General features: G+C 38.2%; 1 protein-coding gene across 3 annotated transcripts in view; it reads right to left on the minus strand.

The window, feature by feature from the left end:
- The window catches only part of ACSS3 (acyl-CoA synthetase short chain family member 3), a 92,039-nt gene that overhangs the window by 19,182 nt on the left and 53,920 nt on the right, over positions 1–18,937 (minus strand). For all 3 annotated transcript variants that reach the window (XM_063322859.1, XM_063322861.1, XM_063322860.1), the window contains one exon: positions 2,991–3,086. In XM_063322859.1, coding sequence (XP_063178929.1) covers positions 2,991–3,086 — 96 coding nt within the window. The remainder of the gene's footprint in view (positions 1–2,990; positions 3,087–18,937) is intronic.

Genomic DNA, 18,937 nt, shown 5'->3' on the forward strand with positions numbered 1-18,937 from the left:
GTACAAAAAGTCTTAAATAATACTCGTGCTTTGGGAGCAGAAATAGCTCAAAGTCAAAAAAGGGAAAAATATAGAACAGAAAATTAGAAGACGTCTTCATACTGGAAAATCTAAACTTCCAAATAGCAAAGGACCCTTCAGACACGTGACAAATACAAGAAAAAGTGTGCAGGTAACATGAATAAGAAATAACAACTAAGATTACTGGAGGCTAACCCAGTTAATGTGAGAAATACTATTAGCAGTAAATAAGCGTGTCTGGTTTTCAAAGGCTCTCAGGAAACCCAGAAAGATGCTTCCCAGCTGACAAGGCTTATTCTAATCTAGCGAAAGGGGTAAAGTAACTCGTGAACTACCCGAAGCTGCACAGGAGGGTAATGCTAGAGTACAGCAAAGAATCCAGACCTCCCAACAGAAGCCTTTTCCCTGGATGACACCGGCCCATCACCTTCAGTAAAAGCTTCATATCCTGGTACTGAGGTTTCTAAGGAAAAACACCTGAAACAGCATCTTCCATGCAGTCATCTGGGAAATCTACCACAACCACCCATTCCATCTGAAGGTGTGGGCATAAGGAAGGAATGACAGATATTAACTTACCCTGTGTTAAATGGAATTAAAGTGAAATGACTAAACCAAGAAAAAACAGGGAGGAAAGGTTTTGACGGGCTGGGTGGACATGGATTTAAAAAACATGCTTCTTGAAGCTTGCCCTAGAAAGAATGCAATGTTCAGCTGGATCTAAATTAGTACAAATAATCTTACATTCTGTATTAAAACATCCCAGAAGAATGGGGAAAAGAGGATGACAGACTTCTGACTACAACTCTCCTAAGACTCTTAAGAGTGATATCATATCCTATCCGTCCCAAGAATGCCAACACCTGTAGTTTACATTTCTGGCTGAAGCCACTCCTTCAAAGAGGATGGTAATTTTTAAGTAACTGAAGAGCCTGCTGAAAGCAATGGCTCAGCACGTGGGCACCAGCAAGTCCACTAGGCCAGTTTTATAAAGCAGTGACTTGGAAGGAGGAACTGGGATAGGAAATCAAAAGGATGAATGGAAACATAGAAGACACTTATGAAAAACAGCAAGAATGGCATAAATAAAACCCATTTCTAATCAGTTAACACTTTTTTTTTTCCTTATATATATTTCAGATGGTGTAAGAACACGTCTAAGAAAACAGTATGGTTAGATTTGGAGAATTTAGGCTCAGAAGACCATGAAAAAGACCCACTCCCTTGTAGCTTTCAAGGCTTTCTCTCCTATATTTTCCTATTTTTATTATACTGAAATAAAATCTAATCAGTTCATTGTAACTATTTTATCAAGATAGCAATTCCAGCATTTATTCTCCTCCTTGCAAGCATTTTATTTCAATGTGCAAAAATTTGGGGAAGGGAGATACTATATTGCTCACTCCTGAATTGCTGAAGAACTGACTTAATTCTTCAAAATGGGGGACTTGCTTCAATTTGAAAACAATACAATGAAATTATCTGGAAAGGGTTCAAGTAGATCAAAGGGAAAGCACATAATAATGTTTGATTTAAGGCAACAGAGCTAGAAATTAATATGGTATCTTGATTCACTTTTAAATGCAATTTGTGCCATTGCACTTTGATATCATAGCTACATACTGCTTTTATTCTTTATATTCTAAAAAAATCAGCAAAGAAACCAGTTTATTTTAGCAATACTGTGACAGGAAAGAATTTGGCTGTGTTTAACAAAAAAAAAAAAAGTAGATTTTATAACTTTCTATTTATATCACAGCATAAATACAACATAACTTTAGCAATGTCCAAAACCATTAACAGTTGCACGTATAATCTAAAAATACATGATCTAGCTTCTAAATGGCATAAGGATCTATTCTAATTAATATAGTAACAGCAGCAAAACAACATCAAAACAGAAGTGGGTGACAGAAAGACAGCTGCCGATACAGAGTAATTTCAAGATCCACTATTTTATGAATGGCTGCATTGCAGGACATAATTGGCCTTAAACCAAAAACTGAAAGAGGTAATGTTCTTTCATAAATCTTTAGTGAATTTTAGTGCTCATTTTATGTTTCCCTTTTAAGGCATGCTAAATACATTCCCTTCATTGTCCATTCAAAGAAATTCTTTACTTACAGTAGGCCCAATGTTCAAAAAAATTCATATGAAATTTTTATACTCTTGCTACTCGTACTTTTTTCTAGGCCTGACGATCATTTGATAGCATGTGTGCTGCAATTACATTCTTCCACTCTTCCCTATTTATTACAACTCTGGACAGACCTCACAGCTTTGTTTTAATGTTGTTTTTAAGCTACTGCTTGTCTTCATGCCGTAACTGTAAATGCCAAACCCCAGACCTGCTAAACATGTTTATTTTCTTTAGTGTTCACTTATGCTTGTATGTAATAGAAGAAAAAACAGCTTAGCTCTTTCTGCCCAATGATGTGAGAACTTTTCCTGAAGATGGCTTGATCTTTAATGTAATTATTTTTCAGACTTCAAGTAATTCTTGAAAACTGTGTAAAACTCAGGGCTTCCCAGGTATGAGAATGTTTTTGCATTCTTAATCCTTTGGGGACAGCCTCTGCATGCAAATACCTTCGAGACAATGAGGGCTTATCCTTTTAATGTTGGTCCATAGCCTACCATTTCTCCCTGCTGGAAATAAAAACTGAAGATAAAGCCTTAAAGCACAGTATTTCATTGGTATCTTTATTACATGAAAGGGCTAGCGCATACTTCTACACCGAATATAACAAAGATAGGTGTAGCCGATCAATTTTCTTGATCATAACTGAATTTCTTATTCACAATCACATTCCACAACACAAAAAAGCAGAGCTTCCTGTTACAGGAAGGATGAAAATGTGTTAATAAGACTGTAATTTGCTTTTCCTATGAGGTATGAAAATTAAAGAGCACTTACTCAGGACTATAAGCAATATCCTTTTCTACCTGCACATTTAGCACAGTCTTACCATTGTATCCTGGCACTGGTTTTCCTGCCTGTCCGGGTGGAGGTGTCGTAGAGTTCCCCAAACCAATACAGGAAGCAGTAATTGCAGAACCAGATTCTGTAAAGAGAACACAAATATTGTCAGTTAAGACTGTTCTTAGTGTCCTTAAGTATTTATTAGTTCTAAGTTTTGCTTCTAGTTCAGCATATCAAAATAATAAAATAAGATAAAAATCCCAGACAAGCAATGGAAGATTTAGAATTCGGGAGCTTTATGTATTATCTAATGAATGTAAGTTCATTACAGAAATTTGCATTCTTCAAAATGGAACTTTTCCCACTCCATAGAAGACAGTGAGAAGTAAACACTTTCTACACTACACCTGTAGTTTATTCTGCTACGGGTATAAGGTTATACCACGCCAGTAAGAAACTGCCTACAGTAAAGCCATGATAGAAATACAGTGTAGGGCAGACATACTCCAAGGGTTATTTCACAGGTCAATATCTTTGGGAAGAATGAATTCCAGAAAAAAACCAAAACATCAATCCATTCTTGATTATCTTATCGCTGTAAAGCAATATCAAAGAGTCTGTTGTTCTATTTTGGACCTACACATTCAGAAGTTTGGAAGGTGAATAAATGCCATATCTTCTTCCATGACAATATTGGTCAGGAAGATCAGAGAAGAGGTAACGCCTAACAAAATTTACTGTAAATAATGTAGTCAGGAATACCTCTTTTATAATCCTGGAGATCTCACTGGTATTTCTTAGTGAGAACTATTTGAGATAACGAAAAGGCTCAACAAGAAACAGAGCAGAAAAGTCAGACTTAAATTTCCAGTGTTACCAAAATAAACTCAAAATGAGCAATCTGAGGAATGGGAACCAAACCGCTGCAAGATTTTGTGATCATAATCCAGATGTTTCTCCTCCTCCACCTACAAACAGTGAAGTTTTACTAACCACAGCATTCTGGAGTAGGTTTCTTTTGGGGTTGTGGCGGGGGCAGGAGAGATGTGAGAAGACAAATGTCGCTTGGTTTTTGAACACTGGCACTGTGTGCCTTTGCTCCCTGCACAGAGCCCACAGAAGGCAGGCCTGGAATCCCCTCTGAAACACCAACGTGAAATACCCTGTCTGGGGCTTCCAAATGAGACAGCACCAATACGCCCTGTAATGTTAGGCAGCTAGAAAATCCTCCCTCCTCACCTTCCTCTTTTTCTTAAGAAAGCTCAATTTCACATAACGTTTTTATGTTGCAAGAGTTGTTATTACAGAAGAGAAATAAAAACTACCAAGTCATATAACAGAGATTAAGTTTGAAAAAAGACCGGTTGCTCTTCTCTCTTTCCCTCTAAGAAAATAAATTATAGAAATTACTTTTAAATGCTGCTGTAACTCTGAGCCACAGAAAACAAAGCGTAGGTGGTTGTAAACATTGGCAGGAACACGGTATGAGACTATTACTTTAAAATACGTGGGTTTATCATTCTGGAGGTGTCCCAGGTCACTTGGCCTAGAAGTCATAGTCCACGCCACCCTCAAGTGTCAGCACAACAAACCAGGTTTGTCTTTAGCTCTATATTTATATCTGATCAGTAGGGTCAAAACTATTTTCAGTTCTCTTACATTAGAAAATTACAGTTGTTTTTGCTGTGAATTTTCTCAGCTTTTATAGCATTCATCTGCCACTTCAGAAGTTGTTAGAAGACTATTCAAGTGCTAAAAGAAGCGAACAAGAAAAAAATTACAGAAACTTGTGGTGGGTTTACGTTAGGTGTTAGTAAGTAGCTGAAAATGAGCATTAACATAGCATAGGTAAGCTAGGACCTAAACTCCATCTGTGAGACACAGAATGAGAATTATCAGCCCTCAGTGCTAATAGACAGGCTAAAAAGTTTGCCTAGCTGCTGCCCTGTTCCTTCTTCTACATAATGCACATTCCCTGCACAATCACGGATCCTAATCTTTTCTTCCAACAAGGAGAACATCCAACCTACAATTACAGTGGTGACACAATATCAAAACGATCTAATGACGTCATCCGTGATCACACTGAATGGTGCAGGAAGAGAAACTTAATTTATTCAACAGTGCTCTAATCTCTAAGCCATACATTCAGTTCCCACCGGTCAATAAGACTTTTTATATACATGAAAAAAGATTGCTTTTTGGTGCTTGGACCAGATATTAATTCAAAGAGGGAATCCCAAAAGCATCTGCTCTTTGTGTTAGGCTAACAGTTCCTGAATGCTAAAGATTCCATAACAATGTAGAAACACGAAGGAGTACTGTCAAAGGACAGCATGAATCTTTGTGCTGCACGTTCCTTGGCAAATCAGTGCATATCTTCCAAACAGGATGCTGGATTGAAATATCAGTTTCCCAAACCTATCAGAAAACAGCAACCCGTTTCTAGGACAGCATTTTTTATCACAGAAAAATTCCACAGAAGTGGAACTCAATTCAAAATCCAGCTGAAAATAAGTCATCACTGTTCAGAGGAGTACAGAAAAATAAGTAGTGATGACAAATTTTCTTTACCAATTATGTGTAACACAAATACTTTGTGGCCCTTTTATATATTTCCAAAAAGGAAAGTTGCTTAAGAATCTTTGGTTTCAACTAAGGTTGGTCTCTCTACAATTCAAGTCAGGACCTATATGCAGGTTACAAGACCCAGCAACCAAAGACCAAAGGACAACGCTTGTAAAAGGCACATTGTATTCCACCTACCCCTTATAACAGGTTTCTGAATGTATGAACAGACACCTCTTTTCCTGACGCTCACTTGTTTATAGGTGCATATTCTCTGAAATTGATGCAGAGCATCTAGACAGATTCCCAACGCTGAAGTCTTGGGGAACTTACATATTTGTAATGCAGGAACAGAGCAGTAGATCCCTCTTCCAGTCAGTCCCTTCGGCAAACGTTTCGATGCTAACTTTCCACTCACTACGCTAGCAAGTTAGCTCGCCCTCCAGCTGCGGAAGGCTTTTCATGGACAACTGGTTCATAAAACCAATTTCCTTCTTGCATAACACCTTATAATGTCACAATGAAACAGCTATTAGGAAGAGCAATGTTTTACACTGGAAGAGCAACGTTGCACAACTAGCCTGGTAACTACATTCAACATCTGCTCTGAGTTATAATGGAATGAATATATATACTTCTGAGAATAATGAAAAGCACTTCACTGAGACTTGGAAGAGAGAGTTAGCGAGAGAACATCTTAAAACCGTAGCTCTTGAAGAGTCCCAAGTCCCTCCTTACATTTTTACTTTCAGGATAAGAGCTGATGTAAAGAAATAGCCCTCAAAATTCAAAGTTGCGACCTTCTTTGTTTTGTCCCACCCTACCTTTAAGTGAAAAATATTATTTTAAAGATATTTCAATATTATTGAGCTATATCAGACAGTTTATGAATAGTCCGATACAGGCATTTTTGTTGCATTTGCGCCTCTGAAAACAATTCTTATGTCAGAGAAAGTGCTGCTGATGCAGAAGCAAAAAGTGCACTCTCTTATGAGTAGCAAGGGCAGTCGGTAAGAGTACACCTGACTTTACTCATCAGAAAGCTTCCACCCGCCCACGGGCCTGCCTTGCAGAAGCTGTACTCTGACCAATGATGCAGAGCAACAGCTAGTAAGTTCTGTGCTCAAAATTGTCTTGCTCATGTACAGTCAACAGTCAAGTTCAATCAAAATAAAACAGTTCTGAAATAACTTTAAAGATGAAAAATGTCCTGTATCACTTACGTTCCTAATACATTATAATTTCTAGACCGTGTCTCATGTTCTTCAACATAATAGACTGTCACACTGCTGAAATATCGTTATTTTCTGGTAGGAAGTACTTAGTGAAAACACACTGCATTCTGACATTAATATTTGAGTCTAGGCAGCACTAAATGACTAATGTAAGGCTGTCTGCTTTGAATTTCTGAGGATACACTGGATAGACACTGGAAGCATGCAAAAGAGGTGGGAATTTTTTATGTAGCAGGAGAAAAAAAGAGAAGAAAAAGGAGCAATTGTCATACATTAACAGATTAATGAATGCAATAAATATAATACACTAAGTTCTCACTGTGGCAGTGCTGTTTTGAGCCATTACCCTGGCAAAGCTTTTGGTTGAGGGGAATTAAAGAAATTGCTACAGCAGAAGACAGCACTGATAAAATGGAGAGGAGGGTCTACAGAAGGGAGAAAGGTTAGGCAGCAACCGATAGTAAATCCATCCACGTAGCAAGAATGCAGCTCTGAAGAGACTCCTTGCACATGCTCCCTCCACACAGTGGTCATTTTAATTATGCCAGAAAAAGTGGAATGAAGGCTTCAATAAAGTAACAGCAACATCCTTTCTAGTATGGCAATGGGTACTGAGTATCCAGGAACAGAAAACCACACCACCAGATGAATTATAGCACTCAAAATTTGCATCACAGCATACTATACTGCTTCCTTATAATAAAACCAAATCTAACGCGTCACAGAAATAATATGTACTGGGAGGGTCCTGAAGAGTCAGGGGCCGGATCACCAAGTATTCATACGGACCTCATTTCCTTCATCCTTCAGCACATGACTGTGCAGAGCAAAGAAGTCAGTTTCCCAGTCAGTTCTTCATCACTAAAACCCAAGCAAGTTTTTAAGTCTCTGACTGCACTGGCAGTAAGCAGCCTCACTCACGACTTGCGATTTAGCACTGCTAACCCTGACAAATTCTATATAGATAGCCATGTTGCAGGCTGGTAGCCCAAGCACCACTTTAGTCTGATGTTTACTGGTCTTGGAAGATAATTTCAGATAATTGCTTTAGCCTCTGTACACTACAGCTCAGCCATGCCTTCAGCAAGGACTCAAAAATATCCACTGTATAATTTTGCCATGAAGTTTTCTTCATCTCTTCCCTGGAAGAGATCTACACTCTCTGCACAGCTCCAGGTCGGTGCACGAGACACGATATAGTATTAATGTGTGGAAAGACCAAGTATACCTGGCAAGTGCCGGGTATGTAACTACAAACAGTCTGATGCTAATTATCTATCAACTTTAAAACAAGGAGATGACATCTGGACATTATTATCCCAGGCCACTGAAGGGCACAGAAGAGAGCAGGTTGAATAATCCCAACGCAACGTGATGTGTGATGCTGGGCTGGCAGCTGGCAGACTGCCACAGAAGGCCGCAGTACAGCTGCACCCATATTGTTAGTGTATGTTGATATGCCATGATTTTTACTGCCTTCTAAGGGTAAAGGCTAGTGAAAATTACTTTTCAGATCTGTGATAATTATATCATGAACTTCCCCATCTATTTTACTCATTTCCTCTTCATTTTGCTTAAGCCTGTCACCAAATGAAGTAAAATTTAATGACAGAGCTTATATTTACTGAAATTCTCATCTTCTAATATATTGAGCAGGGTACTGCAGCAAATTATAACACAAAAATGAGAGGAGCCCCAAGGTGACAACCATGACTGAAGAATCTGGAGAACTGTAAATTCTTAAGGATTCCCTGATTCAGTTTTACCAACTGTCAGAAAGCAAGTGTGAAATTAAATCCAATTCACACATTATGCACAATTAGGTTAGATTAAAGACAATCTGTCATCCTAAACTTTGAAAGGCTTTGCTGGCTAGTAGTGAAACTTCAAAAACTCTTTCATGCATCATTTGGTACTTCATTTCACCGCTTATTTCTAAGGAGTATAACAGATGCAGCAGAAAAATTCTTGAACAGTGATGGTAATTGTCATTTATTTTTCCTCCATCTGACTGCATTCCTAACTGTTTCCTCTTTTGAATTAAGCGCACGCAGCATCAACACAATAAATACCAGGTGCATGCAGAATGCCAAAATATGGTAAATGAGTAGCAGGAGCCTATCTTAGCACAACCCATAAGAAGAATCAAATTTGAGGTGGAATATGCAAGTTGAGTGATTTGTAATCAAGATTTTCAGACTTGTCTTACATGGAGTTTTTCAACTCCTTACAAACTTAAGCAAAGCTAGGGTAAAGAATATGCAGTAAACCAACTGGAAAGAATTTCGGTTAAGACTTTCTTGCTCGAATATGATTTAGAGAGACTATCACATCTAAAGCATGACCACGTCCATCAGGCTGCTTACAATTTAGGTTATACTCATTTGGCAAACGACCAGAACAATTTGTTACCTTGAAGTGGGATGGCTGCAAAACATGTTCGTTCATCCCACTAGTACTCTACAAAAGAGTGCAAAACCTCCACAAGTTAACTGTAAGCCTTAGGGAAAAACAAGTGGTTTTCACCTATTCTTCACATCCAAGTGAAATTAAATTTGACCTTTCTCACTTGGTTGAATGATACAGAGCCGTAAAAAATCCTCTACTTACGCGCTTAACTTTCTCTACTCAGAAACTTCACTCAGAAAACACGGAAAAGAGATATAAATAGGAAATGAACCAATCAAATTTTTAAAGGGTTACTACAGAAATCAGAAAGATCCATTCATTTAACAGATTCTCCAGTGCAGATGTATTCATACAATAGGACCAGTATGTTGCATAAAAACTTGCTTTTTTTTCTGGTTATGACTATTTGCTGTTCAGTATTCACTTCCACTTGAAGCTCTCCTTAGTCTCTATGTTCTTTATTGTACGGTCGCACCAAGGGTGCTCAATCAACAACAGGGCCAGACGCTACAGACACTGCAGAAAGCGGTTATTGTCTGAAAGACAGCGCAAACAATAGCTAAAAGGAAGAACGATGTGACAGCCATATTCATTTTCATTATCCATAATATGAAGAAGGATGATTTTGTAATTGAAAAAATACAACTGGACACTCCACAGTGGACTTGAGCTAATTTAAATGCACATCAGTGAAGATAACTGTAAAAAAAAGTGTGGTCTCGTTATCCTACACCTTGGCTGTACATTCCCATCTTCCTTTTTCCCCCTTTTTACAGGGAATTGGATTGAACTGATTCAGATTTAAAAAAAAAAAAAACAACAAATTATTCTTTCTCTCAGCCAGGTTAGTTTTTGCCTAAATCAATGCTTTGATTCTGCTCATCATGTGGCCACATGGATGATATGACTGGCCTAAGAGCAGGGGTACAAAGGCATTGCCAGAGACGAAAGAGGGACGCTCCATTCCCTCTTTCACTGGTGGTTTGCACCTACATAAGCTAAGACCATTCACAAATCACACACCCAGTTACACACTGCCACCGCCGAGCTATTTATCTCAGTATGTTTCATTTAAAACATCACAGGTATTTCCTCCCCTACGATCAATTTGTCCATTTAGTCTAATTCATGGTTTAGGATATCGCTTTACATTTCAAATATCAAAGACAACACAGGTACACATTTAAGTGCTGTCATAAGCCAGGCTATTTTTCTGAAACAGAGCTTCAAAGATAAATAGCTTTCTGAAAGCTCATCTATGTCGTTACCCTATTGGTTTAACTTTATATCAGATCCTACAACTTGCAGTGGTATCAACGAATGCCACCCATCTCAACTGGGACACTATTTCCAATCTTTAAAAGGAAATACTGCATTATATTCAGTGTTGCACTAATTAAAGTATATTCATATTTAAATAAATGGGAAAGCATTCCCATATTATTATGCATGCATACAGCACTGACAACGACAGCTCCAAGCTTCTTTGCACAATCTAGGAATGATGACGTTAGTATTAACCTGAGTGTGGAGCCATATTAATACATGTACAAGAGCAGCTGTGTACAACTGGACAGAAGCAGCACGTTTCCCTCATTTCTTGTGAATGTGTAGAAGCACCGGGGGGAAAAAATAATCACAAAATAAGCTAAAAGTATTGGAAAATCTGAAGCTTGTTTCTCAAAATAAAATGATCTTGTTTATAAAGTAATAAAGTAATATATTTTCTGAAAGTACCTGAGTTCCCATGCTTATTCTTCGAATTTAATGTCAGAAGAGAAACCAGCAATTCTTTTAGTATTTTCTAAATGCTTCAAAGCACTTGTAGTCATAATGACTCTATTACCATGTTACCATATTACACTTGTGAAGGCCAAATACTTCTTGTATAACAGTTCTATTGCTATATCCAATCTACTCGTTTAAAAACAAAATCAACCTCCAAAACCATTAAAATTCCCCCAAGGCTCCCTTCCACAATCCTATCCAAACATAGAATGTATTTACAAACTGTGGTGTTTGTGGTATCATACATACACACATGTTCCCTGAAGATTTCAAAGCACATGCAATAAAATCTTCAGAATAAATGTACAAAATGTAACTGTAAAGAAGCTCTAATTAGCTGAGTTAAAGGTTGGTGGGACATGATACATATTAAAACCAAAGAAGGAAATAGGTTCACTAATCATGAACTGGCAAGATAGTCATAAAGCATCAGAAGTTTATGCATTCATTTTGGAAGTACCAGGCTCCTTTGCCTCCAAATGGTAATTTATAATGTACATCTTGTAAGTTGCCTATAGCAAAATGACAGCCAAGATAATCAGAGGAGAATAGAAAGCTTTTTGGTCGTATTTTGAAGACGTCAGATGGCATGTTTAAAGATGCATTAAGTCGGGCAATGAATTGAATTATAATATATTTTCAGACCAAAAATTAATTTCCAATTTTTATTTTCCTCCTACTGTAACATCATAACTGATACATGATGAAATACTAAGAGATAAATTGAGATTATAAAAAGTAATTACACATCTCAGTGCTAACCGTTTACTGTTTAATCATTTGGGGGAATCTTAATATATTGCATGCATAGTAATACTGCCTAGATGGAAAACACAGATAAAATTACTACTGAGTAATTCAAATATTTTTTGTCTGTATCAGGGTCTAATATCTTAGAAACTCCTGTTCTCTCTCTTTCTACCGCCACTGGGAAGCCTTAAATCCTGCAAAGGATCATTCCTTCCATGCACTAGATCCAGGCCGCTTCCTACTAGCTTTCCCGTTCTTAAATCATCAGGAAAATCATCTGCTTTACACTAATGAGGGCTTTATTCTCTGAGCAACAAAAAAAGCAGTTGCCATGCGACAAGAATGAGATCAGCAACTTGTAACATCTACACACGCACACAAACTGGAGGTGCTGTCACAGCTTGTCTCCTTCAGGCAGATGAGACTGCACTATTCTTATTTAACATACTCATTCCTAAAGGTGTCCCCTCTTCTTCTTCATTTGCCTATTTAGTGCACACTAAACATCGTTTATGGACGAGCTCCGAAACTTAAGACTACTTTACATTTCTTTTATTTTCAATCATCTAAACCACATCAGTGAAATTTTAAAAAGGAGGAAAACATTTCTAATACTTCATTCATATTAATGCATGTCCCTGGCTGCAAGTGGAAAGACAATCAGAAAAGATTAAGATTAATAAGCGCTGAGAAACTGAAGTCAAATGGAAACAGAAAAGCTTAATACATACTTTCCATTAATTCTAAGTTAGAAAATGTCAGTGCAAATGAGACAAAGTGGCAATGCCACAGCTGATACTGAATTTCTATCAACACAGAGGAGGTGCTGACTAGCGAGAAGAAAAGAGTATAGCCAGGAGGAAAAGAGAACCTTCCCAGGAATTTAAACAGATGTACATGCTTTTTTTTACTAGAAGGACCCAATGTACCTACTGACTTAACGATGCCCACACTGTAATCACGTCCAGAAATAAAAATAAAAGGGATCCATCTTTTTTTCAGGCCACAAAACTCCTGCCATCTCTGACCCAGTATCATCTTTGCCATGTGGCCCAATTCCCAAAATGCAAGGGAGAACTGAAAGCCATGTGAAATGTGCATCTGAAATAACCATCAAAAGAGAAACATTTCATGAAGTGTGTTTTCTCCTGCAAAAATGTGGGAGACAGTGAGTGAACAGCACCAATGACCACAATAAACCGATGCAACCGTAATGATTCATTCACAGTAAAAACAACTAAGAGAACAGATCAGGGGCTTTGAGCAGCCTGGTCTCGTGGGAGGTGTCCCTGCCCATGGCAGGGGGGTTGGAACAAGATGATCTTTAAGGTCCCTGCCAACTCTAACCATTCTATGATTCTACGATTCTACAATACGTATATAATCCAGACATACATTCTTTCCTGGCCAACTCACACATAAGCAGTACATAGTAATAAACAGGACATTTCTGTAAAAAATATTGCTCAGCTAAGCAAATAGAGCCTAAATTTCTGAAGGAGAATCTTCTTCACATGGATTCTGCAGAGAAAACTCATGAAAATTCAAGAAGGTAAGTATAGATGACTGTAAGACTGAAATGCAACAGCGGGCAACACAACCAGGGAAGCAACGTCACCCATTTTGCTATGGCATATCATAAGTCATAGATGATGGAGATGCTAAACTGTGTTAGCATGAGCAGAGATTCAACATTTTACCATTCGATTAACAAGGATTAAACCAATAAAATGCCTGGTTCTGAGCACTGGCAGTCTTTCACGCTTAATTCTCTTCTCTACGCGCCTGGAAACAGGGTACTCCAAGGTGAAGTTTTCACAAGTAAGCAATTTTACCACATTTCCAAATAAAGGCTCATTTAAGAAACATGTAATTCCAACGTTCCATGTGACTGCCCATATAAAGGCCCAAGTAGTTTGCATTACAATGAAACACCTTCAACAACAAAAAAACAGGTGGGGTGGAAGGAGAGTGAGGCTGAGGAAATTTTGTCTCTGCAATGACAGCACCCTCCAGGGATGTACACAGAGATTGAGGGCTCTGGTGTCCCATGCTGAAGAGAGGCATGTTTCCCCACTTTTCCTCCACATCTGAGTGGTAACATTACTGGAATACTGGAACAGAGAGGCACAACTGCTCTTCACAGGTTTACGAGACTGGTTGGCTCCCCCAAAGCAGTTTAGCCCAAATTACTTGGCTCATTAGAAAACAAGAGTGTCAAATCTTAATTAAAATCCATGTCACTCTTTTAAGTTATGTTAAATTACGGTAAGATAAAAAATGCAAGAACTACCAATGATCCAACCTCAAGAGAGACGCCAATAATCAGGACGAGTCAGGAAAGAGCTCCTTGATTTTGACACAGGTTGACCAGACAAAAAAAAAAAAAATACATACAAGCTCTGTTCTTTTTCCTTTCTCTGAAGCTAATGGTAAAGGGCCACTGTACAGAATAAAACAGCACACACTACTGAAAGGTCAGTCTCTGCCTTGGCAATGCCTGTGGCCACTAAAAAAAATTTCCTCCCCTCTCTCCTCCAATAAGGACAACCAAAAACCTGTTTGAACTGGGTGTCCTAACATGACACCCAGTTGAAGGAATGACGAGCTACTGTAACTAATGACACGCAGTCCGTATCTGCACAAGCCTGACTACTATGCAACCAACAATGGCTGAAACAATCCCAATGTTCATACCCTTAAAGGGCAGAATGCAAGCCTCCAGGCAGAAACATGATAAACAACCACTTTTCTCCTCTTCCTCTACATGAATACCCTTTTTAAGTTCAGTTATCCAGAAAACTATACTCAGATGACTCTAATTCAGGTCTGCAGAGCTGCAGAAGTTTCTGCAGTGTAATTCCCACTTCCGTAGAACTGTTCTGCAGGGTATCAGTTTCCACTAAAAAAAAAAATATGATCCTAGTCTTGAGAGGATACACACGTCTTTAAAAAGCACAAACTGCATCTACACTCAGGCACCACTTTGTAACAGAAAACCAGTAGCCTGGACTTGGGAAGAAATTTCTTTCACCTCTTTCATCTCAGCTCCAGATTCTTGGGCTCCGTAACTCCAGAACGGAATTTATGGCACTCAAAAAAAAAAAAATTTTCCAAGAATTGAGTCTTTTGCTGCAAATTAAACAGACACCCTTTGTTTAGTTTACCTTTCCTGCTGCCTCTTGGTCTGAAAATTTCACCGTATCAAAGCAATGCACTGGAGTGATCTCCACAGTTTTGAATGGGGCAAAGCAGAAGATGATGGAAGAACAAGATCTGGAATACAGTTGTCAAATGTATTTGGAGGGGGAGCTGGAGGTCTAGATCGACAAGGTAATTCGCCTGAAGAACAGTTCTGTAGTGGAAACCTGGGAAGATTAGCTAACAGAATTCAGTTGCAAAATCCATCTTTCTGGATATGAACGAGAAGGAGATTCTGCACGATGTTGCCAAGACAACACAACGGAAACTGAAGACTGGGGACCACATCATGCTGCTTGGAGACCACATTAATAAACTCTTCCCCATACATGATTGTGGTAGGAAGTAGTCCATTGAAATACATTACAGTGAGTACACTTAACTATGATTCATATTTTTTACACTGAATTCAAGGATACAGTTGTTTTGTTTGTATAGCCCTAATATAAGATCTGTATAACCATTACTCCTATGTGGAATTACATAATAATAGTACCTCCTAATAAAAATATTACCAACATAGCATTTGCATGTTTTAGAGGTAAGACATAGAGAAGGAACAAGAACAATTTTAAAAGTGATATGGTATATTAATTCATTGTGCTACAGAAGCTGGTGAATTCCTACCAGTAATTTTTATCACACTACATCTCAAGAGTATCCAAGATCTCTTTACAATGTCCACACACTGTAATCTTTTTCAGCAGCCATAGCGTCGCAAGTGCTATTTGATTTTTGTCCTAATGCCCGCTGCAGACACCCATTCCTTCTTGCATAAGGCAACTTATTTCCATGAAAACAGAAAATGTGCACAATCTTCTCATAGTTCTGCCTGCTAGTGAGCTGACACTCAGGACATAGCAGATGTCTCCAATTTGAACCTCCTGCACTGGAACGCTCTGTAAATTTGATTCACATGACCAAAAGAGTTTTATGGAAACTCATCTCTTGCTTGAGATTTTATGCATGTCAAATTTTATAACTGAATTTTCACTTTCAGTTCTGTCTCATCTGAGTTCCTATACACCCTTAAAGACAGAGTCTCAAAATGTTTTTATTTAAAAACATCAAGAGAAAAAAACTCTTTACATCCTATACTTGTTATGAAGAAACAGAAATCTGACTACTTAACATTTTTTTAAAATGTCAAAAACGATGTGGTAGAGTTTCATTTTATTTCTTTTTACTACAAAATACTGAATAGTTAACATGAAAGCAGTTGAGGATATTTAACACAAGCTTGCAGAGCCTTCGTGCTTCTAGAGCTCGTCACAACCTCATGGCTGTTACCCTTTTTTTTCTTTTAGAATTCCAAGCTAGCTCCAAAACCAAGGTAACCCAAAATCACATTTCTTTGTGTATTGCAGCATCTCCCAAGGATGTGACACAGCAGGTACAAGCCAAACACCGTTTAGGCTATTTCAAATAGATTTGGCAAGGTGCCCTGTAAAATACTTACGTGGAATACGGAAACAGAGCTACTGTATCAGTTCCTTAAAACAACTACACACCGAGACAGAACAAGGTCCAAAACGCGAATTCCTGTTCACTTTCAGATGAAATATCACAAAATATATGCAAATATGGCAAGAAAATTTATCTCTGAGCAAGAAAAGCTCTGTTTTCTAAAACTGAATTTGCAATGGCTTCCTGGATAGCTTGAGGCAAGATACTTGTCTTTCTCAATTTAATGTCTGCAAGACTGGAATAACTTTACTTACTTCACAGGGGTGTTAAAAGAATTAATTTGCTTGTGTTTGCACAACTACTTTGAAGACAAAAATTGCTATTTAAATGCTAAGTGTAATTTCATATAAATAAGCAAAAACGAAACACCTGCACAAATCCAAAACAAGACTATCCTCTCTCCATGTACAGTTGAGCACATGATCTGAAAAAAACATTCTTTTATCCTTTGCTATATCTCCAAAGAAAACAGCAAGTGCTTATCAGTCCTTACTGCCTCAACTCCTCCTTGCCGCTCATTGATCCTGTGACATACATTTCACAGCTTGTAAGATGAGCTTACTATACTTGTAACAAAAAATTTAACACTTAAAAAAGTGTTATTGACACAAATCAGTCAGGCTTTCCAGGTGTAGCTGCTTTGAAGTCTCCTAATGAAAGCTTTCTTCTCTTTCAAAGTACTGTTTCAACTCACAGCGATTTCATATACTCCACAAATCTTCAAAGTCAAAATGAAAAACTCCGTTCACATTTCTTTGTCCATACTTATTTATTTCTAGTTTCAATACATGGCAAAGGGGTCATGAGCTTTGAAGGTACCTTTCTAACCCTGAAGAGGCAAGTGGTTTACAGTCCCTTTTTATTTTGTAATACTTTTGTTTGCCCTCCTTTTGTATCCCTTCAATCATACTCGTTTTCATCTCCAGATAACGACCCAGTCACTTCTCATCTCTACAAACCTGATCTTTTCCCTCCTTTTCTTAGTCATAAACAAGGGAATAGGAATTATATCATCATACAAGAAACACAAATTACCCAGATGCTGACTGTATTGCCCGCCTCCTCCATCTTCTGTTTTAGCTCAGTTGAAAGAGTCAACGACTAAGACATAACTGCACAGGTAAGATCTACAGTATTCAAGTAAAATTCAGATGCCAATATTTCTCACAGTTTTGCAATGCTCTTGTTTTGGAAGAATGCAGACAAATATCAAATTGGGGAATAACTAACAATTCACCAGATTGTCTTAGGTCAAAAGCATTTTCATATCTAGAAGTCGGAAGCCTTCAATCTCGGGCATAACAAAACAGCAATTTATAACCTCAGCTGCAATTTAATTACAAAAAAAAAGGTAATTCAAAACATTCAATAGTTTTGTTATTTTGAATTGGATTTTGTTATTAAAAGAAATATGTATTAGCTCTTCATAAAATTGCTAATTGCCTCAACCTCTTCCTGCGTCAAGTTTTTAGGGTTTTTTTTTCCTGTCACTTTTTATTCTAGACATAGTTCAGAAAATAGTTATTTCTGAATTTTGGGGTCTTCTATTCTGTCATCAGTCACTAACCTTGCATATTTCTAATAAGAAGTGAGACTGCCGTTTATCTACTCTGTAAAATATTTCACGTTCAGCACCTTAAAGCTTTAACCTAGTGTACTGAAATCCAGTACTATTGGATTGAAAAGGCTTTTCCGCCACAGAAATCCACTTTCAACAATATTTTATCAAGCGACAGACACAGTTGAGTGTGACATAACCGCTTGTTTTTTCACAGTTAATGGGATACGTTTTGTATTCTGCTAAAACAGAGGTGACTGAACAGCAGAAGGGAAGGCTGCTTTCATCTGATGTGCTCTGGGACAAGCAAAGCCTTTCAGAGGGAGGAGGACCCGCTTCTTCCGCCCCGAGCATTTGAGCACGTTCATCTCAGGGGAAGTTCAGGAACACAGGACAGTGTGGGGAGAAGCATTTTTATTTCATCTCACTTACCAAACCTGACGGTTCTCCATTTAAAAAGTTATACAAATCTAATTTATAGGCTTGTATTCTATTAAGCACTTTTTCCTAGGCCTGGGAGACAAGGAGGTGGTGTTGCACTGTATTTGAGAGGGGCTCTGCCTTGTCAGAGGTCAGGTGAGGAGCCAGTCAAGAACTTATGAGTGAAGACCAGCAGGAAGACCAACATTCACGCTGTTATAGTGAGTATCTGCTGGAGACCTCCTGATCAGGATGAGGCCTGTAGATGAGGTCTTCTTCAAACAAACGGAAGAAGTCTCACATTCACAGGCCTTCGTCCTGATGGGGGACTTTAACCACCCTGATATTCCAAACACACAAAAGACAAGGTAGTGATAATGAGTAGCCAGCATGGATTTATGAAGGGGAAATCATGTTTAATCAACCTGATTGCGTTCTACAATGAGGACTAGCTTTGTGGATGAGGGGAGAGCAGTGGATGTTGTTTACCTCAACCTTAGTAAGGCCTTTGACACTGCCTCCTACAACATTTTCACAGATAAACTGACAAAGTATGGTGTAGATAAATGGACAGCGAGGTAGACTAAGAACTTTCTG

This window comes from Chroicocephalus ridibundus, chromosome 1, assembly GCF_963924245.1.
Source record: "Chroicocephalus ridibundus chromosome 1, bChrRid1.1, whole genome shotgun sequence".
Classification (NCBI taxonomy): domain Eukaryota; kingdom Metazoa; phylum Chordata; class Aves; order Charadriiformes; family Laridae; genus Chroicocephalus; species Chroicocephalus ridibundus.